This window comes from Bos indicus, chromosome 26 (genome assembly GCF_029378745.1).
Source record: "Bos indicus isolate NIAB-ARS_2022 breed Sahiwal x Tharparkar chromosome 26, NIAB-ARS_B.indTharparkar_mat_pri_1.0, whole genome shotgun sequence".
NCBI lineage: Eukaryota > Metazoa > Chordata > Mammalia > Artiodactyla > Bovidae > Bos > Bos indicus.
Window position 1 is genome coordinate 21,859,396 of NC_091785.1, and position 23,563 is coordinate 21,882,958.

At 53.7% G+C, this 23,563-nt stretch overlaps 1 protein-coding gene across 4 annotated transcripts; it reads left to right on the plus strand.

Moving 5' to 3' along the window:
* The first annotated feature begins 2,574 nt into the window (after positions 1 to 2,574).
* On the plus strand, positions 2,575 to 9,143 carry TLX1 (T cell leukemia homeobox 1). Of its 4 annotated transcripts, none has more exons than XM_070780691.1 (3): positions 2,575 to 3,636; positions 5,660 to 5,897; positions 8,215 to 9,143. In XM_070780691.1, the coding sequence occupies exons 1-3, from the start codon at positions 3,054 to 3,056 to the stop codon at positions 8,552 to 8,554; spliced, it is 1,161 nt and encodes a 386-aa protein (XP_070636792.1). In that variant the 5' UTR covers positions 2,575 to 3,053; the 3' UTR covers positions 8,555 to 9,143. The 4 variants fall into 4 exon arrangements, with proteins under 4 accessions (XP_070636792.1, XP_070636794.1, XP_070636793.1 ...); XM_070780693.1 differs by having other exon boundaries at positions 2,583 to 3,636; positions 8,064 to 8,434; XM_070780692.1 differs by having other exon boundaries at positions 2,584 to 3,636; positions 5,696 to 5,897.
* Positions 9,144 to 23,563: the final 14,420 nt, after the last annotated feature.

A 23,563-nucleotide genomic window follows, 5' to 3' on the forward strand; every position in this document is an offset into this window, starting at 1 on the left:
GTTTTCACTGTAGCAGCCAGAACTGTGGTTAGACCCAAATGTGACTTCTTGACCAAAAGGAGGAAGGCAATTGGGACCCAGCCTCATAGGAAGCTGAAGCTTCCTTCTGCATCATTTTCAGCTTCATACAGAGAAAATAGTTCAGATCTGGGGGTCCCAGATCAGTCCTCTTCTGTCTGTGGGACTTCGGGAAAGTTTGTTCATCTCAAGCCTCAGTTTTTGTTTCCTTTTATAATAAATGAGATATAATTTCCTATAATATCACACAGACTATCTTTTAACTCATACGATTCAGTGGTTTTTAAAATTATATTCACAATGTTGTGCAAGCATCACCACTGTTTAATTCTAGAATATTTCCACCCCTACAAATAGAAACTTTGTATGCATTTGCAACCAATTCCTACTCCCCCCACCCCACCAATCCCAGCTCCACTAGTCTACTTTCTGTCTCCAAGGATTTGCCTATTATGGATGGTTCATATAAATGGAATCATATTACACGTTTCTTTTTGTGCCTGGCCTCTTTCACTTAATGTTTTGGAGGATTGTCCATATTGTAGCAGGAATTCCTTTTTATGGCTGAACAATATTCCACTGTATGGATATACCACATTTAATTTATCCATTCATCAGATGATGGATATCTGAATTGTTTCCACACTTTGGCCATTATGAATAATACTGCTATGAACATTCATTCTGTTTTCTTAATTATTTAAAACTGAGGATGTTTCTATTAATTTCACAAGATTGTTGTGAGTCTTAAATGAGATCAGTGCCTGGCACACTAGTTTCTCAGCAAAATATTTATATTTATCTCTGCTTTAGTTCCCTCAAGATAAGAGACAAGAGACTCATTCAGGTTCAAACAACTTCCAAAGTAAGTTCTGGAACCTCCTGTGTAAAGGTGCAGTATGCCTGACTGGGAGGGTGGAGAGGAGAGAACTGGCAAGGGAATAGAGTTCTTTCTCATGTTTCTGCTTAATGTTTACAAACGACCAACAGCTTCATACTTGGCTTTGTCTTGAGGGGCCTTTGTCCACCTGCCTGGAGCCCGAGCAAGGTTTTTCCCATAGAAATGTGCCACCAACCAGCAGCCAGCTCTCCAGGCCAACCCCTAAAAGCAAGTTGAACCCCGCTCCTCCATCTTAATCGAGTCATTTAGCCTTGCTGAAATGTGGTTTCCTTGAATCCATAAAATGGGAACAATCCTTGTCTTGAAGACTTGGTGTAGAGTTTATACCCTACATAACACTGTCCGCCGTCTGGCTTATCGTATTTGCTTCTTTGTTTACTGTCTCACTCATGCTGTGAAATATAAGCTCCATGAGGACAGGAACTTTGTTTTGTTCACTGCTGTTTTCCCAGTGCCAAGAACAGCGACTGACACGTAGTAGATATTCAATAAAATATGTGTTGCATAAAGAGGTTCTTTCACTCATTATCTACCCAAGATGAGTATATTTCATGGGTTGGGGCTGCACTCCACAGGGAGGGACAGAGATGAGGAAACCATTCTCTGCCTCCATGGAGCTCTCTTCAGGTTACAGTAACACATATGGCCAAAGCAAGTAGATTGGAATGAGACTTGTTAAGTAGAATATGAGCCACCACATTCTAGCATCTTGTCTGATAGACAGCCCCTCCCTGAAGACCTGTTGAATCTGAACTAGACCAGAAATAGATCCCAAGTGATCCAACCTGTGCCCTTACTAGGGCTTGGCGCCTAGGAGGGAGCAGACATTTCTCTACTAGAGAGGAGAAAGAGAGGAAGCAGAAAAAGGGAGTTTCCTTCTTCTCTCCTGGGCTCTAAGCCAGTCAGCCACAGGCAAAACTTTGAAAAGGCCTAAATTTGTCCTGCTGTACTTCCCTGATCTTGGTCCCACCATACCCAGCCCCCACTGCCTTAAGCCCCTAGGCCTCCCTTCCAAGATTCCAAAAGTAAGAAAATAATTCCTTCCCCTTGCTACAATCCAAAGGTTTCTTGCTTGGAATAACCAGTCCTGGTGAAAGCAATCTGATTGAATTCATCCGCATACTGTGGAAACTGCTTTTTGGGACTTCTATTTAAAAGGAAAGGGGGTATCTTGGGCACCTCCGAAGCAGGCCCCAAGCCAATTCCTCTGACTTGTGACTGCCTTTCAGGAAGTTTCCCTTCCTCAGTTTCTCTAAATAGGCTGAGGTGAGGTTGCTGCTGACTTTTTCAAAAACATATAGCCACTGTTTATAAGCCCTTGTTTTAAAAGACAATCCTGAACTCACCTTCCTGTCTGGGAGGCATACCCCGGGGAGCAGACAGCCTTCTACTTTCTAACAAGCCAGACAAAATTGGGAGTAAATCTTCTGGTTGACAGACTGGTGCTTCCCGGCTGAGCCCCTGGGGAGATTCTCCAGTAGCGCTGGGTGCCCCTTCCCCAGAGGCCTGGTGGGCTAGCTCCTCTGGCCCAATTCTAAGCGAGGGGGTGGCTCCTGTCAGGCGGGGAAGAGGGCTCTGACCTCCACCTCCTTGGGGCCATCTGTCTATCCGTCTCTGGGAATGCCAGCCTCCTATTCTCTTTCTCCTTTGAAGCCTCTGGTTCGCCTCTTCCCTCTCTTCCTGAACTACTTCTCTGAGCTTCGGTCTCAGTCCCTCCGTCTTTGGCTCCTACATCTGTCTCCGCTCCAGGCTTTCCTCTCGCCTTCTCCGCCCCTCCCCCGCGCTGTCATTCACCCCGCTCCTCTCCGCTCACAGCCAATGGAGAGACCCGGCCGAAACTGAGAGGCTAGCTCGCACCGGGCTTTTTCGCCCGGTGATTGATGTCCCAGAGTCAACAGCGACCAAGCAGCCGGAGAGGGGAAGGAGCAGCCGGAGAGGGGAAGAATACGGCGCCCCCTCTTCTCCTTCCCCTCCCCCCCGCCCACTTTAGCCCTTCTGCGCACTTCGCCTCCAAGTCTCCACGCAGCCAGGAGCCGCTGCCGCCTCCGCGCCGCCGCGCGCTGTCCCCGAGCCAAGCACCGCGAGTGCCACCGCCCAGGCCCCCCCCTCCGCGGGGCCGGGGTCGGGGGCCAGCATGGAGCACCTGGGTCCGCACCATCTCCACCCGGGCCACGCGGAGCCCATCAGCTTTGGCATCGACCAGATCCTCAACAGCCCAGACCAGGGCGGCTGCATGGGGCCCTCCTCGCGCCTCCAGGACGGAGAATACGGCCTTGGGTGTTTGGTTGGAGGCGCCTACCCTTACGGCGGCGGGGGCCCCGCAGCCGGGCCGGGGGCCGGGGGCGCGGGGGCCTATGGCGCTGGAGGCCCGAGTGGCCCCGGTGGCCCGGCGGGCGGCGGCGGCGGCGCGTGCAGCATGGGCCCGCTGGCCGGCTCCTACAACGTGAACATGGCCTTGGCGGGCGGCCCCGGTCCCGGTGGCGGCGGCGGCGGCGGCGGGGGTGGAGGCGGCGGTGGGGGCACGCTGAGTGCTGCGGGAGTGATCCGAGTGCCTGCGCACAGGCCGCTAACTGGAGCGGTGGCCCACCCTCAACCTCTGGCTACCGGTTTGCCCACCGTGCCCTCCGTGCCTGCCGTGCCGGGCGTCAACAACCTCACCGGCCTCACCTTCCCCTGGATGGAGAGTAACCGCAGATACACAAAGGACAGGTTCACAGGTGAGTCCGGCCCGCGCGCGCCCCGCCTGGCCGCGGCCCCGGCTCTCCTCTACCCCTCCTCCGCCCCGGGGCTCCCCGCAGCCCCCTCTGCGCGCCCGGCCGCCTGGCTCCTCTGGGTGCTTCCCCCAAGTTCCGCCACCCGCCGCCTCTCTCGCGGAATCGACTCGCTGGAAGAGTTCTCCAAGCCTGGGCCCCTCTTCGTCTCTCCCACAGGACCCCGTACTCTGAGAAGTTCTCCCTGATCCCTTCTCGGAGTCCCTGGGCCGGTCAGGCGAAGGGAAGGGGTTGTAGCGTCGGTACTACCTTCTGCCGGCATTTGGGGCTCGGGGATCTTGGAGAAAGGGGCGCGAGGTGAACAAACTGTTTCTTACGTCCTGGCAGACGTTGTCTGGCCGAGGCGGCGAACCCCAGAATCAGACTCAAGGAAAACAGGTTCCCCACCTTCCTTCCCCTACACACACACACACACACACACACACACACACACACACGCACGCACACACATTTCGCGCTCCAAGGTCCAGTGCCCGTCGCACTGCCGATAGAGACCGTGAGCCGGAGTTAAGCCGCAGAGCTGGCCGGCCTTTCTTCCCGGACTGCGGGCCCCGTCCGGGTCAGTGGCAGCGACTAGGCTGAGCTGCCTGCTTCATTTTCGTTCTGTCCGGGCTCAGCGTCCTCCGCTCTGGGCCCAGCCTCGTTTCCTCTGGCGTGAATAATGCACCGGCCAGGCCCGTGATCGATCGGCAGCCGAAAGAACCCCTGGGACGATAACGCACTCGGCGGCGGCAGTCTGCCCTCCTCTCCGCTGCCTACTCTGCGCCTTGCTTCTGCTCGCCTCGGCTCCCTCCGCTCCTGCTTCCGCTCACGGCACTCAGCTTTTGCTCCTGAGCGGGTCCTTTTCCACGCCGCCTCACTTCCCGCCGCCCCTAGCGTTCCCTGGATGCGAGACTGCGATCTTCCCGCCAGGCCAGGCCCCCAAGTCCGCTGGGAAACAGCCCTGAGTTGAGCCTGGGTTCCCGGCGGGGCCTTAGAGAGAGAGGAAGCAGGAGGCAGAGGCCGCTGCCTAGATCGACCACGACGTGGGATTCCCGTGGGGCTCGGGCTCCAGGGCCCAACGGTGGAAGGGGAATAGGCAGTTAAGAGCTAGACCCTGGGCTAGCGTCGTGTTCCAGCCTTGAAACGTTGGCCCAGATTCTGGTCAGTGGCAAAGAGAGGTGGAGGAAAGCAGAAGATCCATTCGCTCTGGGCCTCAAGAAGGGCCCCTGTGCCCCAGCCCAAGTCCTCTCAGTCCTGGGGAGGCAGGGCCTAGTGCCCCGTCCTACTCCCCCAGCCAGGCCAAGCTAATCTTAAAGGGCCCTGATGGAGCACCACCAGCCCCCCCAGCCTGGAACCACTGGGAACCCAGTGGTGGAAAGGTACTCCACATAGCCCACTGAGGGGAGCCACAGCCTGCCCTAACCTTGCTTCAGCCCTAAGAAGGCTCGGAAGGAGTTTATGGCTGTCACCTTAGGCATCTGTCTCTGTGCCTGTGCTTGTCGTCTGTGTTAGCTTTTCTGGGTCTATAGATCTCTCATTTGTCCCCTGTTGTATGTGATGTGTCTGTATGTTGGTGTGTAATGGAGGCCTCAGGGCAGGATCCAGGATTCCTGGCCTTGACCAAGGATGGTCTCTTACTGTTGAGCAGCTTCTCTGAGGCTGGAGGCCTGGGGCCATGGGGGGAATGCGACCTTTAGCTCGCCTCAGACATGCCCCTCAAAAAGACTGCATCTGTGTTTGATGGGCACATAGGAGCCCAGGGCTAGGGAGGCCTCTGTGGTGGCAGAGGCCGCGGAGTCGGCCCGGCTGGCCGCTGGGTGGGGGGCCATTTCAGGCCACAGGCTTGAGCTGAGGGCTGACAGGAGGACCACCGCCCTGCTTCTGGGGTCTAGCCGCTGGGCTCGCTGACTCGCGGGGTGTCGGGCCTGGGACGCCTCCTGACGCTCTGCCGCTTGCCTCTGCCATCTGTCTGTCTCTCCCGCTCCAGTGGCCCTCTCACCCTTCACTGTAACACGCCGTATAGGTCACCCCTATCAGAATCGGACACCCCCCAAGAAGAAGAAGCCGCGCACGTCCTTCACGCGCCTGCAGATCTGCGAGCTGGAGAAGCGCTTCCACCGCCAGAAGTACCTGGCCTCGGCCGAGCGCGCAGCCCTGGCCAAGGCGCTCAAAATGACCGACGCGCAAGTCAAAACCTGGTTCCAGAACCGGAGGACAAAGTGGAGGTGAGCTGGCGGGGCGTGGGCGGCACAGTCTCTGGCTCCAGGCCTCTCCTGGGGAGTTCACACTCCTTCGATCCCTGCCTTCCGATGGATGGTTCTGGTTCGGAGGAGCGGACCGCTCTGCTAGGCTCGAGGGGAGTGGGAAGCAACCGTGGCCGATGACTGGATGGGGCCGGAGAGCCCCCTCTGTTTTGCTTTCTGGCTTTCTGGCCGGCACACTCAGTGCGGTGGTAGACGCGGCTGGTCTCTGCCGCTGCTTGGGGTATACGTCTGGATTTAAGCAGTCTACGCCGTCTGGGCTTCCGAGATCAGCGAGTCCTGAGGGACTTTTTGTTTGCGCAGACTTACGCGTACATGCCTCTTCTATCCTGGAGACCGGAGGCAGAATAGCACGCTCTCTGTTTCTGCGCCCCAGCCGGGGCTCCTGCTAGAGCGCCTGGGGCCCCAGACCGCGAGCCTGGGCCCTGCTGTCTCCCTCCTCCCTAGACGCCTGGCCTGGGCGCAGCAGGTCCCCCACCCGGGAAGGGGAAAATCAATCTGCGCCGCCTGCGGCGGGGTTTCCGAGGGTCCCACTGAAAGGGGGATCAATCAGGAACAGATGGGTATGTGTGTGTAAGAGAGAAACATTTTCTCTTATCCCGTCACACACCCATAGCTACACTCGTTTTCCCCACAAGCAGGCGCTTTCTTCGGTTGAACCCTTTTGCACCCCTGCATCCTCCGGCACATTTGGCCCGCCTGCTGGTTCCACACACGCCGGGAGTTTCTTGCTAGCTCAGGTCTCAGGCGGGAGAGCAAGAGAGTCTGGGAGAAGTCCCCGGCGCCGGGCAGGGAGGGCCTGGGCCCGGAGGAAGGAATTGGAGTTTCCTCTTTTTCTGAATGAAGGCGAGGAATCTGCCTGAGATTCCGCCACCGTGGCCACAAAGGAAGCCACTGCCCCGCGAGTCTGTTCCCCCTCTCCCCACATTCCTGCTGCTGGGGAAGGGGTGGGGGACGCAGCTCAGACCTCTGGAAAGCTAGGGAGGGAGCAAGGACTGGAGGGGGGAGGGGGGAACGTACTCGGGTTCCCAAGGCCGATCCGAGGCTACGGCCTAGGGGAGGGAGTCAGGCAAGCCCTTGGGGTGGGCGCACAGAGAAAATAGTATAGCAGGCTTAGAGAAACTGATACACAAGGTGGGGGCAAAGATAAACACCCCACCCAGGGAGAAAATAAAACATAAAGTGGACTTCCCTGGAGGCGAAGAAGTCTTATGTATAATAAAGGAAAGCAATAGATTAGGGAAACCTTCATTTTCGTTTCAAACAAATTCCCTTAAATTCTGAGAGAAGGAAAGGGGTGGGGTGAGAGAAAAACCAGAGAAAAAGACACAAAGCCTAAAGAAGAGAAATAGTTTGAAATTCAGGAAAGAACGGGCAGACGAGAGACAGAGCGAAAAGGCAAGAAAGGGCGGCGAGAAGAAGGTCGGCATCCGCTGCTGGGAGAGGCCCTCTCGCTGGCTTCGCTCGCCTTCATCGATCGCCTACAAATTGCTTCTGGAGGCCCCGGGGACTCCCATTAGGTCTGTCCACCTTAGAGACAGACGTTTGATCTCAGTTGACTGGGTGGAGGGGAGGCATTAAATGGAATAAGTGAGTCATCGCCTCCCTGGACCGCCTCGGAGGAAGCCAGTTGGTCCGGTGGGAATCCCGGCCGGCACAGGGCTTGGCACAGGAGGTCTGAAGTCTGGGAGAGATTCTCAGAGAGAAAGGGGGTGAAGAGGTCCATCGTGGCAGCTCACATCCACTGGTCCCTGCCTCTGCCCTGGACTGATGGGGAGGGTGAGACCGCTCAGACTTGGGAAGGCTCCTGGTCTTCCTCGAGTCTGGGGAGAGGCAAAATGCCACCCTAGCCCTGCTTGTGCCTTCCAAGGCCAGTGAGGGTGTGGGCCCTGCCTGGAGCCAGAGAGCCCCAACTGCTTGGGCCTAGCGGATCTCCCTACAGCTCCCCCAGAGTACCCCCTATCTACTTTGGTGGTTTCCAGTCTTTGTCGGAGTTAGAACCCTCAAGTTAGGGGAGTGTTTTCAAGGGCCCCCAGCTGGAATTGGGGTCCGAGAGGGGGAGCTGCGCTCTCCCAGGCGGTCTCCCGGGAGCGCACCCGAAGCGTGGGTAACGGTTTGTCCCCGGTGCAGGCGGCAGACTGCGGAGGAGCGTGAGGCCGAGAGGCAGCAGGCAAACCGCATCCTCCTGCAGCTGCAGCAGGAGGCCTTCCAGAAGAGCCTGGCTCAGCCTCTGCCCGCGGACCCGCTGTGCGTGCACAACTCCTCGCTCTTCGCCCTGCAGAACCTGCAGCCGTGGTCTGACGACTCGACCAAGATCACCAGCGTCACGTCCGTGGCGTCGGCCTGCGAGTGAGCCTGTCTGCTACTCTCTGAGAGACCCGAGACCCGGGCCCAGCCAAGGGGTCTCGAGGCCCCCCGAGAGCCAGGACTCTCGCCTGCCCTCCGCCGCAGACTGCACGCCTCCGGGGATCGAGGCGCCCCTCCGCACCGGCCCGCGCGCCGACGCCGTTCTCTTTGGGGTGGAAAAGAAGAAGAGAGCGCGCAGGAAAGAGACGCGCCGCCGTCTCCCAGATGCCTACGCGGTCCCGCGCCTGCTGGAACTGTTCAGAGTCCTCCGTTAGCGTCTATTTTATTTTATTATGATTTTTAACGTGGGACTGAGAAAGGCAGAAGAGGTGGTGGAAGAAGAGCTGGTGGGGTCCCTAGAGGACAGCATGAGCTGTCGTTTGAACTTGCCTTGGGAAGACCGCCCTCTCTGTTCTCCACTCCCGGTAGTAGCCGGCCCACACGGACGTGATTTCACTGTCCCTCCTAGTGTCTCCCCACAGTCACAGGGGCCCTATGGCAGAGTGTCTTGCACACACAGGGTCATAGCCTTCACTCCCTTGGCCCTTACGATCAGGGGTGGCCCAGATTCATTCTGAACAGCATGGCACTTCTCACAAATACAAGGCCACAGTCACACTGTGACACACCATCGCACACACAGCAGCCACAACAGCGTCACTTGGCCTGCCAGACCCCTATCACACACCCTAGCCGCACCCAGGTACGCACAGGCAGGTTTCCACACAAAAAGCCTATTTCTCCAGATCCTGTTGGGGGGGGGGGGGTTTAAGTTATGCACTTATAAGGTGTTTTCTGTGTAACCTTTTTATAAAGTGCTTGTGTAATTTATGTGAAAAATAATAAAACCCTCTGAATCCGGAATCAAGGCTGCTTGCTCCTTGCTGAGCCCAGCACCTTGCAGCTACTTGGGTCTGGTGTGAGCTGGTGCAGCCAGGGCAGCCCCTCATACTTAAGTTTGAAGGACATCTTGGGGTCAGGACTGTCAGGTTCTGGAAAGAGGAAAGAAGGAGGAGGAGAAATGAAGAGAAGGCAGCAGTGAGACAAGTTGGGAGAGCCAGTGTCTCCTGGGACAGTTAGTGCTCAAGATTTGTCTTTGGGAGTGAGAGTTACGTGTGTGCACTCTGTGTTTGTGATGGTGTGGGCAATCGGGATGTTATACTGACAATGAGTGTTTGTATAATAAGTGTTCAAGTGTGTGATTTTGTATGCAGTTGTGTGTGCTTATTTTGCTTCAGTTGTGAATCGAAACTACCATTATATATACAGACTTGTATTGGTATGTGTGTGATCATGTGTAAATTTGGCTTTTTGGGTAGTTGTATAATCACCCACCAACATCCGTGATTATTAGTGAATCAGGGGCTAATATTTGTGAGAGTACGTATTAGTTTTTCATTATGAATCTATTTTTGTGTTAAATGTATGAATGTTTATGGCTGTATATCATCTATAATTGTATGTATGTAATCATGTGTTAGAGGTGTATTTCATTGTATGAGTGATACTTGTCTAGGATTGTATATAATTGGGGGAGTGAATTAATGGGGAATATGTATCATTGTGGATGACATGTCCCTGTGGTGAGTGTGTATGGTGCTGTGTTAGTGGGTATAATTAATTGTACACTGCTGGAGTACATGATGGTGGGGTGTGCAGATCCATTGTAGGGGTATACACATCTGCTAGAAGTTTGGGGTTCTAGGACCTTACCCAGCAAGCTGCAGAGATTGGAGCATTCTATGAGTAATTGGACCAGGATCTTCTGTGGTGCTTGAAGCCAAGACTTCCCAGCTTCCAGACTAGCCTGGCCTAGGAGGGATCTGAAAAACTGACTTCCCAGGACCTTCAGGGAGGCCCCAGACCACTCTAGCCAGGACAGCAGCCACAGTACACAACACTCCCCATAACATTTAGTCCCCCACCTACCAGACCAATGTCAGGACATACAAAACTGACTTAAGCCTGCTTTTCTGGAAGAAGCCAGGTGGTAGAGGCTTTAGGAAACATGCCATCCTGGGGTAGTAGAGTGGGGACATAGGGGGCTCTTTCTTTAGGGTGGAAGAGTGAGAGAACTTTATGGCTAAAAACTGGAAGAGAGTAGGTTGTGGGACTTGTTCGTGTATGCAGAGCTGTGTTCACCCAGACTGGGGTTGAGGGCAGGAGAGTTATGGAAACCATCAGAGTACTCATCCTGGCCTAGACTGCCCTCTTGGCTCTGCCATATCACAGGACAAAGCACAGCAACCTCCAACCCAAGGAGGCCCAGGAAGAAATTTGGCTGAGTGTGGAAGGGGCACTGCTTGTCCACCCTTATCTGTGCTCCTCTTTGAGCAGGATCTGGGCAGGAGAGGAGGATTCTGAGTCCAAAGGACTTCCAAAGTGGAGGGGCTACCCCAACCCCAGACCCACCGGGTGACCAGGCCAGACCCTGACAGTGTGTGGGTCGAGGGGAGAAAGTTCTGGTCTCAAAATCAGGTCTGCAGTGGGCCTCCTGCCTGTGCCGCGGCGGTATCCAGTACCGGGCCAAGCGAAATCGAAATCCGGAAATATCCTCTTGGAACCGCAGAATTCTGCTCCTCCTACCTGGGTAGGTCTGGCTCTCCCTCCCCTCCTGCCAGGACTGGAGCTGCCCAGCCCAAACCATTTTCATTTGGTGCGATGTCTCCTCCATTTGCGTCTTTAAGAGGCACCTTCAGTGCCTGCCGGTTGCCGTATTCCAGAGTTGCCAACCCCAGGGGAAACTGGGGCCTTCCTCCCACCTCCTGACTCCTGGGACCCTTCAGGCTGGGCGCCCGGGGGCTCCTGGATATTTTCTGGCCACAGACTGTCTAGCCGAGGCAGGAACGGGGAGTGGCTGTCTGGCTCAAAGTCAACCTCCAAACTCCCGAGAACCCCGACTCTTCACCAGCACTCCCTCACCCCTGCTCTGGCGAGACAAAGCAGGCAAAATCAGGCATAATACACCTCCTCCCCCAAATACCTCCTACGTCCCGGATCTTCATCAACAGCTGGGGTCACACTCAAAACAGCGCGGGGCTAGGCCCCTCAGACCCTCTGCTCTCAGACCCAGTCCAGCTTATTCGGGCCTCTCGGAGAACTGGGCTTCCGCACGCCGGAATCCCGGGCGCCCATCGCGGGAGGCCACCCGACTTCCCTCCCCTCCCCGCTCCGGCTCCCGCTCGACTGTTTCCGGGGATCCCAGGCCGCCCCAGTCGCGCGCTCTCCCGGGGCCCCTCCCACGCGCTCGGGACCCCAGGCGACGCGTCCCAGGGGTGGGGGCACACTCCCCGGGGTACTGGGGCCCTCGGCGCTGAAGGACGGCGTACGACTCCCCATTCTCGGTCGGGAATTCGTTGGGACCGAATCTCGGTAAATCCCGCGTCGGCCGAGGGCCGCGGCGAGGACAGGCCGGGATGGCGGCGGGGCCCGCACACCCCGTAGTCTCGAGGGGACGCGGGCTGGAAGGGAGGCGGGGCTGCCAGGGTCACAATCAGGGCCAACTACCCGCCGCACAAAGAAAGCTCACAACTCCTATCTGCCACCAATCCTGCAGGCAAGGGTCTGTCTCTGTTCAGAAATAGAAAAGGAACAAATGATCCGAATAATGGTGTGTAGAGATGCAGAGGGAGAAGAGGAATTAACGAACCTGTCTGAGCAGAAAGGGCCACATCCTTCCTTGGCTTGAGTGAGCCGACTGCCCTGACCAAATTATGCGGTGAGTGAGCCTTGATCACTCCCTCAGACCTGGCTGACTGAGTGGTGGCCTTCTGGGGCCCAGAAACCCAAGCAGGGCTGGGGTCCTAGCGCCCCGTGCCCCCGCCCCCTGGGGTGGCACACAGAGAATCTGGCCTAACCTGTTAACGATAATAGCGGCTTTGTGTGGCCATATCCGTGCTTGTGAGCTCTATGGGCACAATCTGAGTACTGCCTCCTGAAGCCCCCACCGCAGTGGCAGGTACGGGGTCTGCACTGGGCCCAGGACTCAGACAGACATCCCGTTTGTGGCCTGAGTGACTTGCAGGTGGGCAGGCCGGTTCCAGGTGTATGATACAGTTATGCAGGGATCTCCAGGCTGTGCAGAATTGGAGCAGCTGGGACTCAGAGGACATGCTGCAAGGGGCAGTGGGCTAGAGCTGGGGCCCCAGAGCTGCACGAAGGGCCAGATGCTGCACTAAGGCCAGATGCTGGAGGAAACCGACCCCCTTCCACTCTGTTTCTCCAACTTTGCTCAGGCACACTTGCCCCCCGCCCCCACACACTTGCCCCCACACACTTGCTCCCCACCCCGCCCCACACACTTGCCCCCCCACCCCGCCCCACACACTTGCCCCCCACACACACTTGGCCCCCACCGTCCCACACACTTGTCCCCCCCCCCCCCCCACAGACACTTCCCTTTTACTCCTCTCAGACCCCCGCTCAAGTATCGGACACAACTGAGCGTCTGAACTGAACTGAGACCCCCTCCCCCTCCTAAGCAGCTTCTCACTCTCCTAGGCCTTCCTAATCAGCTCAGATTTCGGAGCCCAGCAGCCAGGTCACTGCCTGGGTAGCTAAGAGGAGCTGCCCGCGCGATTTTCCCGCATCGTTCGAATCCACGGCAGGCCCAGGAAGATCTCTGGAACGGCCCACCTGCACTCACTCCTGGATTCCTTATCCTCGGGAGTCTGATAGGAACAGGCTGAGTGAGTGAGAGGTGTGCAGCCAGTTCAGACTTTCCAAGGAGCTCAGAGCAGGCTCGGAATATGGTGTTTGCAGCCGGGGCGTGGGAAACCAGGGCGGAGGTGCGAGTGGGGAAAGACCGAGGGGAAGGAAAGGAGAGGGGAGGGGAGGAGAGGAGTTGGCGGGGGGGGGAGGGGGGGCGGATGGTGAGTAGAGGGAGCGATGAGTGCCCGTGTTGTGTTGAAGGATGGGTACAAAATCACATCCTCTCACCCTTGGCCTGCGTTGTTGTGGACCTCACATACCTCCTCCAACTACACAACGACTGGAGTGTGCGATACTACACAAGGCAAGCTACAGGTGTGCTGTTCTACGCGCGGGCATACACGGCACACACACACATGCACGCATGAAGTCTCCACTACTGCGTTCGCAGTTATCCCCAGAAGCTCACGCCAGGGGCGACCCCATCAAGTTCCTATGGGTGGTTACCACGCGTCTATCCCGCCAAGGGCCTTCCTTTCCTTTCCCCATCTCTCCTCCCCCAGCCTGGAGGGAGGAGGGTCTAATTCAACTACCGGTCGGTTTGGGGGTGGAGATTGCCCAGGCCTGCGTTTTGGTTTCCACTCCCGCAGCTCTGGCAACGTGACCGTGGGGACAGCGGGCCGCCGTGGATTCGGCCGAGAACCCTAGCAAGGCCCGGGAGGTCCAGCGGCCGCCGCTGCCTCCACGAAGCCCACAACGATCTGGCCTCCCTTGTATATGCGAGAAGAGGGGGGCGTGGGAGGCATGGGGGGGTGGTGCGAGGCCCCCCTTCTGGGTGCCGTTCAATGGGGAGGTTTGGTAGGAGCTGCTCCTGCCGCCTCACATTTTCCGTCCTGTGGCCCCAGAGCCCATGTATCTTCGGTTCCTGCGGGAGGAGTCGCAAATCCGGAAAGCTGAAGGCCCAGAAGCTGCTGGAGCCGGACCTGGGCTTCCCCGAAGAAACGCAGGACAAGTGAGTTCCGGGCGCCCTCTAGGGGCCGCACGGGGAGAGGCGCCTCTACCGAGGCCGTGGGAGCTTGTGGTCTGAGGGACCCTGGAGACCTCAGGGGCGGCTGCTACCAGTCCCAGTGGAAAATAATAACGATCATAATATTAATAATTAACAATATCGAGCACTTGCTGTATTCCAGGCACTGCACTAGGTTTTAAAGGTATTAATACATTCTTAACAATCACCCTATGCCGTGAGTGGTAATTTAATCCCACTTTATAGACAGGAAAATTGAAGTCCAGAGAGGTTAAGCAACTTGCCTAAGGGCACACGACTCCAGCATTCGAAAGTGAAAGAAAGAAAGTGAAGTCGCTCAGTCGTGTCCGACTCTGTGGGATTCTCCAGGCAAGAATACTGGAGTGGGTTGCCATTTCCTTCAGGGGATCTTCCAGACCCAGGGATTGAACCCAGGTCTCCCGCGTTACAGGCAAACCCTTTAACCTCTGAGCCACCAGGGCAGACCCCAGGGTCTAACCCTGGAACCAGTTTCTTTGGGATGGATGGCGAGTCCTAGGATGTGGTAGACTTGGGGAGGACTCCTCAAGGAATGTCTTGTTTTATGGAGGGAGCTCTTAGCTCAGAAGTCCACTGGGATTTTGCTCCCTTGCTGCTGCTGCTAAGTCATTTCAGTCGTGTCTGACTCCCTTAGGACTTTGGAAAAAATGTTTCCAAGCCACCCCAGTCCATGGTTCCCTCCAGCTTTTACTGCTCCCCCCTCCAGGATCCCCTCTGCAGCACTGCCAGGACTTGAGACCTTGCCCTCCTCCTTCCCCACACCTAACCCTTTAGGCTTTCTCAGCTAGGGCTTACCACCTTCCAGGAGCCCTTTGGGATTGGAAGGGGGTTCCATATACTTCCACCCCTTGCTCTTCTGGGTCAGCAGGATAGGGGACACAGGCCAACAGAAAATCTAAAATAGAAGTGAACGTACCACACTTGATTAGAGGAAGAAGTGGAGAACCAGGAAGGTAACCTGCACTAGGTTTTAAAGGTATTAATACATTCTTGCTGTTGCTGCTGCTGCTAAGTCACTTCAGTCGTGTCCGACTCTGTGTGATCCCACAGACGGCAGCCCACCAGGCTCCCCCATCCCTGGGATTCTCCAGGCAAGAACACTGGAGTGGGTTGCCATTTCCTTTTCCAATGCATGAAAAGTGAAAAGTGAAAGTGAAGTCTCTCAGTCGTGTCCGACTCTTAGCAACCCCATGGACTGCAGCCTACCAGGCTCCTCCATCCATGGGGTTTTCCAGGCAAGAGTACTGGAGTGGGGTACCAGTGCCACCCTATGATGTGAGTGGTATTTTAATCCCACTTTATAGACAAGGAAAATTGAAGTCCAGAGAGGTTAAGCAACTTGCTTAAGGGCACACGACACCTTCCTCTCTTTTCCATCTGCTCTGAGCAAAGCCTGTAGCTGGAGGGGGTTGTTCTGGGTTGGAGGATGGGGGAGCATGTTGGGGTGGGTCAGAGAATTAGCAAGGGCTTATGCCCTGACCTTTTAAACAGTAAAATTCAGTCAGAATATGAAAAGAAAAGAGAGCACTGTCTTCCCTTCTTCCCTGCCTCCTCCAGAGTGGTAGAGAAGGGGGAGGTGGGTAGGTGAGTTGTCTCTGGGAGGCTCTTTTACAAACAATATAAGGTGTATTCAAGACTATGGTTTTTCCAGGAGTCTTGTATGGATGTGAGAGTTGGACTATAAAGAAAGCTGAGCGCCAAAGAATTGATGCTTTTGAACTGTGGTGTTGGAGAAGATTCTTGAGAGTCCCTTGGACTACAAGGAGATCCAACCAGTTCATCCTAAAGGAAATCAGTCTTGGGTATTCATTGGAAGGACTGATGTTGAAGCTGAAACTCCAATACTTTGGCCACCTGATGTGAAGAGCTGACTCATTTGAAAAGACCCTGATGCTGGGAAAGATTGAGGGCAGGAGGAGAAGGGGAAGACAGAGGATGAGATGGTTGGATTGCATCACCAAATCAATGGACATGAGTTTGGGTAAACTCCGGGAGTTGGTGATGGAGTCGGACACAACTGAGTGACTGAACTGAACTGAACTGAACTGAAGGTGTATTCATTTATATATAATTTTCACCTGACAGTCTTAAACTTTCAGGTGTATAAGAAACACTTGGGAACCTTGTTAAAATGTAGATTCTTATTCATTATGTCTGGGGTGGGGCTTGAGATTCCAGATTTAGAACAAGCTTCCTGTGGTGGTGATGCTACTTCAAGGATCAAGGTACCACCCCTGTATGTCTGAGATCTAATTCTGGGTTCTCAAGCTTATCTATCAAATATGGCCTGCAGCTTTATTTGCCCAAGTATTTTTTCATTTTATTTAAAGAAATTAAAAACACAGACACAACTGCACCCTAAAATTCACTCTCCAGCATGCCACAGGCCTCACCACTCCCTGCTATCTTATGTCCTGCTCCTTCCCTGTTACCTGCATGGCCCCTCTTTTTCCAGTGCACCTGTCCCTCTTTCTAAAATTCTTTCACTCCCAGGTGCCTGCTGAGGTGACTTTGGGCATCAGCCTAGGTTTTGGGCTCTGCTTCCCTGCTTTCTAACCTCCGGCAAGTTAATTAAATTTTAGGAGCCTGCAGTTTCCTTGACCAAATTATAGGGCCAACTCTTCCCCGGATTACAGAAGGGATTAAGGAGATAAGGCAAGTAAAAGCCTTTGGCTCTTAGCTGGTGCTCCAGGAGTGGCGCCAGGAGCCCCCAGGGTGGCTTGACCTAGGTTTTCTGTGTACCAGGTGGGGTTGGGCAGTAGGGGGGCGGGTCCTACAAACTGCAGAGGTCCCCTTCCTCCCCTCCCCATCCCCAGATTCTTGATTCCTGGGGTAAAGTCAAGTGGCCTCGCAGCTTTCCCTACTCAGCGCTTCAAAGGGAGGCTTACTGTGCATTTAGGTGCTGCGCTTCCTGCTCCTCCTGGCAACAAGGAACAGATTAGCGAGTCCTCGTGTTCACAGGCGCCCAACTGTCCACGGGGCGGGCCCTCGGGGTGAGAGCCGGTACCCAGCGGGATGGGACGGGTGGAGACAGGCTCAGCCCCAGAGGGCTGGAGGCCCGGGCAGGGTGGGGCCGCTGCAGAGCAATGTCCATCACCGCTTCCACAGATACACGGCACACCTTCCTCCACGGGTGCTCACAGGCACACACTGCCTTCTTCCTATCTCACTCTCAGGCTGGGTCTCAGACCAACCAATGCGTCCACAGGGCGGGACGATCCTGTCATATGTCTACACATTCATTCCAGCAGGATCCTTGGTTACACAACAGCTGCTGTCCCCAGATCTCACCCTCACGATTGTGTCAGTCTAGGGAAACTGTGGGCTTGCAGGCATTCGCCCACCTGTTCCCCAGTGGCCACAAGGTCACACCTGCCTGCATATAGGCTCGGAGGTGGGTCCTACAGATTCACAGGAAAACACTTAGGAGCCTATGCAGAATCCTCTCACCAGTTTACTCGCGGTCAGGGGAAAACCAGTTCTTGTGTGTTGAACACATTTTGTTCAGGAGTCCAGCCCACAAGCTCACAGACACAGTGGTACCCTTGAACCCATTTCTACCCACAGGCTTCTACTTCTCTCCCTTTAGCATCTCAGGCCTGAAATTGGGGGCTTCCTGGTCAGCACAGGGGAGGCATGGTTGCTCCACTGGGGCGGATTCTGCCGGTTGGTGGGCAGCATGAGTTGGGGAGGACAGTTTATTAACCCCACAGAAGCCCCAGGTTACTGTCTTAGGTGCTGGCCTGCCTCTCTGCGCAGGCGCGCCGGATCCCAGGGCGACTTCAGTCCGGTTTATAGGGCTGGTCCACACCAGCCAGCCTCGGTGCTGTGGGGGAGGCTTCTAGCCTAGAGAAAGTGAGGGGTCGGTGGTCCCTCAGAGACTGGATGCTTCTTGATGGGGGTGGGGTAGATCGACGTAGAGGAATCACTGGAAGGCCTGGGGCCTTTGATTGCACCAACAGAGCCAAATACTCAGTTCTAGGGACCCCCTACCACTTCCTGCACCTTCTGCCCAGGGGTGAGTTCCACTGTCCCTTCCACACAGCTTGTCGCGGGGTGTCACCGCCAGTTCACCGGAGTTCACAGGACGCCAGTGAGCTCCAGCGCCGGCCTGCGGGGAGCTGCCCTGTGGCACTCAGGACGCCTCCAGGACATGCAGAAAATTCTGCTTTCGAAGGACGATTAGTGAGCGTCCCCTCGCCTCCGTCGAGGCCACACAGGCAGGAGATGCCAGGCTGGAACTGTAAGAAATGTGAAAAGTGTGAGGTCTGGGATAAGGAATATAAATAGAGGAGAAGAGGGGCATCTTGTACTTCTGTCCTCCCAAACTGGTCTTCTAGGGTGTCGAGGGGCCGGGCGGCAGCGGAGAAAACGCAGCCTGCGTCCACCAGCTTGGATCCGATCAGTTGGTAAAGTCAAGCCTCTACCCAGCTCTGAGGTGGATCCCACGGGCCCGGGGATCCCCACAGGGCTGGGCAACTCGGCAAAGTTGGTCCCTCCTTCAGCAGCGAGTGGCTCCACTCGGCCAAGTGGACCTGAGAGGCTAGGGAATCCAGCCGCTCGGCGCTGACCTGGGCTGCGGAGGGCGGCCTCGGCCCCGGGTAGAGAACGGCCTGCCTTTTCTTCTTGCGCTCCAGGAACGCGTGCACCAGGCGGCTCCTGGCCTCTCCGGTGGCTTTATCCCTTCCTGGGGCCCAAGACCCAGAGCCGGGCAGGCAAGTGCGCGGCGACTTCGCTTTTTCTGCCTATTCTAGGACTCCCTACCCGACTCCCGCCTCCAGAAATTGTGGGAAACGCGCGACTGAGCAGAAGCCCTGCCCTGCCCAACCCGGGGCCGCCCTGGCCGCGGATTCGCTCCTGTGGGTTTCGGGGTAGAGTCTAGAGAAGCGCTCAACTGCCCGGGATCCGCCCAGCCGCAGAACTGTAAACGCTTGGAAACCCGCCGGAGGAGCTGGGTACTTCGAGTGAGAATTCATCCAGTGGCCGGGAGGAGAGTTGCAGGGTGAGAACCCAGAAAGAAAGGCACACTTGCTGGTGGCCCTCCGGCACAAATAAGCACCACTGTGCGCCTCTTTCTCTCTAGTCCTACCTGCGTCCTGGGCCCCGTGGGGCTCCAGGAGGACCTCAGGACGGCATTACTCCACTACAGAGGGATCACAGCCCAAGAGGCCCCCATGGAATCATCCCCTAATATGTTCTCCCCTCGGCTGGCCTAGCTAGCGGTTTCCAGGAAGGATGAGGGCAAAGGCAAGGCTGATAGAAGAGTTCAGGCACCCCTTATCTTTTGTTGAAGAAAAAGCACCTTTGGCTCCTGGGTTACTGGGCAGCCCCCTTGTAGCTGTGTTGTGAGGTTCATTACAGTGAACGCAGCTGTTCCTCTTCACATTCTTTGGTGAGTGTTAGTTGCTCAGTTGTGTCCGACTCTTTGTGACCCCATGGACTGTAGCCTACCAGGCTCCTCTGCCTGTGGGATTTCTAAGGCAAGAATACTGGCATGGCTAGCCATTCCTTTCTCCAGGGGCTCTTCCCCACCCAGGTATCGAATCCAGGTCTCCTGCATTGCAGGCAGATTCTTTACCCTCTGAACCACCAGGGAAGCCCCACATTCCTTGGAACAGCCAGGAATCCCAGGAAAAAGGAGCTGATCAGCCCTGACTGCTCCTCCCCAGACAACTGAGCCTACACAGCATCTCTGCCTTTATGGCCCTTGGATGTCAGGGCAGTGGGAAGGAGGGCTGAGTCTTTTGGGCCACAGGCCTGGCAACTGTCAATAGCCTCCTTGGCTGTGAGGACAAATGAGTCTTCTTAGTGACCAGAGTCCACAAAAGGGACCTGTAGGAAACAAGCGTTCCTCTCCAGCCAGTACAGGACAGAAACCCTTACCACCTGTATAAAGTTCACTACTTCTCTGCCCGAGATTGCGGAGAATCCTCCCCTTCCTTGAAAGTGTTCGTTGCTCAGTCGTGTCTGACTCTGCGACCCCATCGACTCTAGCCTTCCAGGCTCCTTCATCAGTGGAATTCTCTAGGCAAGAATACTTTTCTCCCTGCTCAGCAGTGTAAGTCTGGGTTCAGCTAACTCGAGAGAAAATTTAACTTAATACAGGGATATTGGATAGTATACAGGAGCAATAGGAAGGTTGAAAAATGAGGAAGATTGTATCAGGAGACACCACAAGGTCACACTGCAGAAAAGCCCAGTTAGTACATTACTTCTGGCACCCCAATACTTTTGTATTTAGAGATACAAGTATCACTATGTGTCATCTTTCAAGTCTCCTTCCATCCTTACTGCCCTTAATCCTTCAGATTTAAATCTTGTGTGGAATCGTTTGATTGGCTAAACCTAGGACACATGTAGGCACCAGCTATCACAGATGGGGAGAAAATGAACACAGTCCTTTAGGTTTCTATATGAAAAACTAAAATTCACCCACCAATGTTGACCTTCTGTGGGGAGAGTCTCTCCAATCAGAAAGTGTTCAGAAGGGTTTAAAAAAAATGGGGGGGGGGGAATGATAAATGCTGCTACAGTCCACCCCTTTGCCCAACATCCATACACACATTTCTTTCTAAATTTACAGTCTTTCCCCCTACAAAATGCTCCCATCCAGTGTCATGCTACTGTCATTCATACAGAGTGCATTTGACTTGCCCTCAAGGGAGACATTCCAAACCCTCATAGCTCTAAATTCAGGGTCTTCCTTCTATTTCTCCTCTTATTCTTTTGGCATCCTAGCTCAGTATTCTGCAACCTGTGAACTAGACCAAATTGTAAAGATAATTATCACCACAGATAATAATACAATAGCAAGGAAATAAGAATTGGAAGAAAATGCAAATAAGTTCAAATATATAAATGTCTAATATGACAGAAGGTCGGAGGTAAAAGCCACTTTCTTTAGGTAATATTAGATTCTGTTTTGTATTTATGACATCCTTCCTCCTTTTTCCGTTGTGTTTTTCTTGCCTTCAGCTATCACCTGCTGGTTTTCTCTTTACCCAGAGGAGGAGCAAGTCTCTACGTCTGAAGGATCTGAGAACCTTGATGATCCTGCCTAGGAAGGGTTATAGTTAATGTTAACTTTTACTTCCATCAACATTTTAAACTTTAATTTCCATTAACTTTTACCACTGGACATAACAGCATTAGGAGGCTCCCCAGGGGAGCCCCTTGTTTCCACAAATACTTCCTTTTGCCTATGGTGTAGAGAAAAAATCCTGCTTGATCTTGATATTCAGAATTAATCACCCTGGCCAATCCCATAATCCCTCTTTAACATCCTTATTCATTGCCGTGAGTAACCAGAAGTGACCAGGTAGCAGTTTCTGCTTATAATTCAGTAAAAATACTGTTGTTTCTCCTGGTAGGAACTTTCTTCCTTTGAGGACTCCCTAACCCCAATCCGGCAGAAATAAGGGTCATAAGAAGTGAGAGAGTCATTGGGTACTTGTAGGAAACTCTGGCCCTCTTTTGGGGCCCATATAATTGGGTTGTGGGAGAAATAGCCTTCTGTATTAATCACTAGCCCACAACATATAGCTCATCCTTGAAGTACTGTAGCACACCATGATAAAAAGCTAAATTGTTTTAAGAAAGAGTCTAGAAGCACAATGGGTCAAACTAGACAAAATGTATTTCTCTCTTACAACCAGGGAAGGGGGTTGAACACATCTCCAGACCTGCGCTAATGAGGGAGTGCTACCATCCTCAGTAAGTGCCTTGCAAAGTTGTCAGTCCTGGCTAGCAGGAAGGAAAAGGTACAGCAACTCCAGGGCAGGCTCTTTAAGATGACTTGAAATGATTTCTCAGTTCCACTCACATTCCATTGAGGTAAATGAGGGAGGTTGTGAAATGTAGTCCCTGTATGGACAACCATATGCTCAGGAAAAAGGGAGGATGAATTTGATGGGACAAGCCACAGACTCTAGTATTCTTGTCTGGAGAATCCCATGGACAGAGAAGCCTGGTGGGCTACAGTGCATAGTGTCACCAAGAGTCAGATAGGACTGAAGTGACCAAGCATATCACATGCATAGTTTCCTTTATACCATTCCATTGATCTGTAAAGTCAGCTGCTTCTGGATGATGAAATACATAAGATCAGTCAATATCATGAAATTTAGCCTGGTTTTGAAACTGCAATATGAATTCTTTTTAAAAATTTTATTTATTTATTTAAATTGGAGGATAATTACAGTATTGTGATGGAGTATGAATTCTTAAGAAGCAATGTTGTGTGGGAAATATGGCAGTTATAAGGCATAGACTAACTTTATGGGAGATAATATTGGCAGAATCTTGATATTTGGTGAAGACATATCCAAATCTTCCACTAGATCCTGGTCTAATAGGTCCCCCTGGGGCAATAGAATAGGGAACCTGGGGTTGATTGCTGCTGCTGGCAAATTAGGAACTTTCCCAATGATGGTGACCAGGTTGGCTTTGATGAGATGTTGAATTCAGATATAGCCTTCATTTCAGTCTTGGGACCATCTATTCAACAGAAGGTCTGGCAGGCCCTGGAATTCCCTGGGGTAAAGGACTCAGATCCAGAATGTGTTATCTTGTCCGCCTGATTATTAAGAACCTGTTCTATAGTAGGAGGTTTTTGGTGCTTGATGTCATAAAATATGAATATTTTCACACTCTATATCCATTCCCAGAGATTCTTCTTTATCCTTTTTCTTTCCACTTCCTTACCTGAAGCCTCTAACATCAATCCTTTTAAGTCCTTGACCATCTGTCTAAACCATCAGCCACCACCCATACATTCACTGCAGATCCTTACCTCAGGTCATCTTCTGTCTGCAGACAGGGTGAGCACAAAATACACTGTTTGACATTCTACCCACTGGGTAAGATCCTCTTTTCTGTTGTTTTTCAGAGCCGTCCCAAATGGGACTGTACAGCAATGATTTGTTTCTGACCAGGGTCATTGTATTGCACTGTAAACTGGCCTTGAAACTTTTCTTCCTCCCTCATCTGGTGTTAGGGTATTCCCCATGAGACCATAAATGTGGAGCGAGGGGTGGCATGTTGTAGTATAAGCTAGGGTGAGGCCCGTGGGCTCCCTGTTGTGAAAAATACACAGAAGCATCCACTCTCAGGATTGTGCAAGTACTAGCTCAGCACCTGGGTGAATGCCTCCATAAATTTTACACCATAGACATCTTGTCAACCTCCCCCTAGTCCAGGCCCTGGTGAGTGGACTGTACTGGACACTTACTTATGCCTTCAGGACTTATTTGCACCTGATTGCCTGGATTCCACCTCTGCTTGATGACAGACTCTAAAGGGTACAGTCAACACGTGGTTAGCTAGATCAAACAGCAGCCGACTCAGTTCATCTTGGTGTTTCATGTATACTTAGTGATTTATAGCAAACTAAGCCCCCTTCTGTGAGTAGCTATTTTCTTTTTGGGGAAAAAAAGGCTCTTGAGTCTTTGCTGGACCATGAGAGGTGCCTCCTCTGTGACTATTCTATGGTGACATACCACAGGCTCCACGTAGCACCCGTATGTGCTGTAGTGACTGAACTTTTGTCCAAGCCTTATCCATGCTCTAC

Bases quoted from the DNA above. Each gene is read 5' to 3' on its own strand.
- TLX1 (XM_070780691.1), top strand. From the start codon at position 3,054: ATGGAGCACCTGGGTCCGCACCATCTCCACCCGGGCCACGCGGAGCCC. The intron at 3,637-5,659 runs GTGAGTCCGGCC...CTCCCGCTCCAG, and splicing joins CACAAAGGACAGGTTCACAG to TGGCCCTCTCACCCTTCACT. The intron at 5,898-8,214 runs GTGAGCTGGCGG...TTCGCCCTGCAG, and splicing joins AACCGGAGGACAAAGTGGAG to AACCTGCAGCCGTGGTCTGA.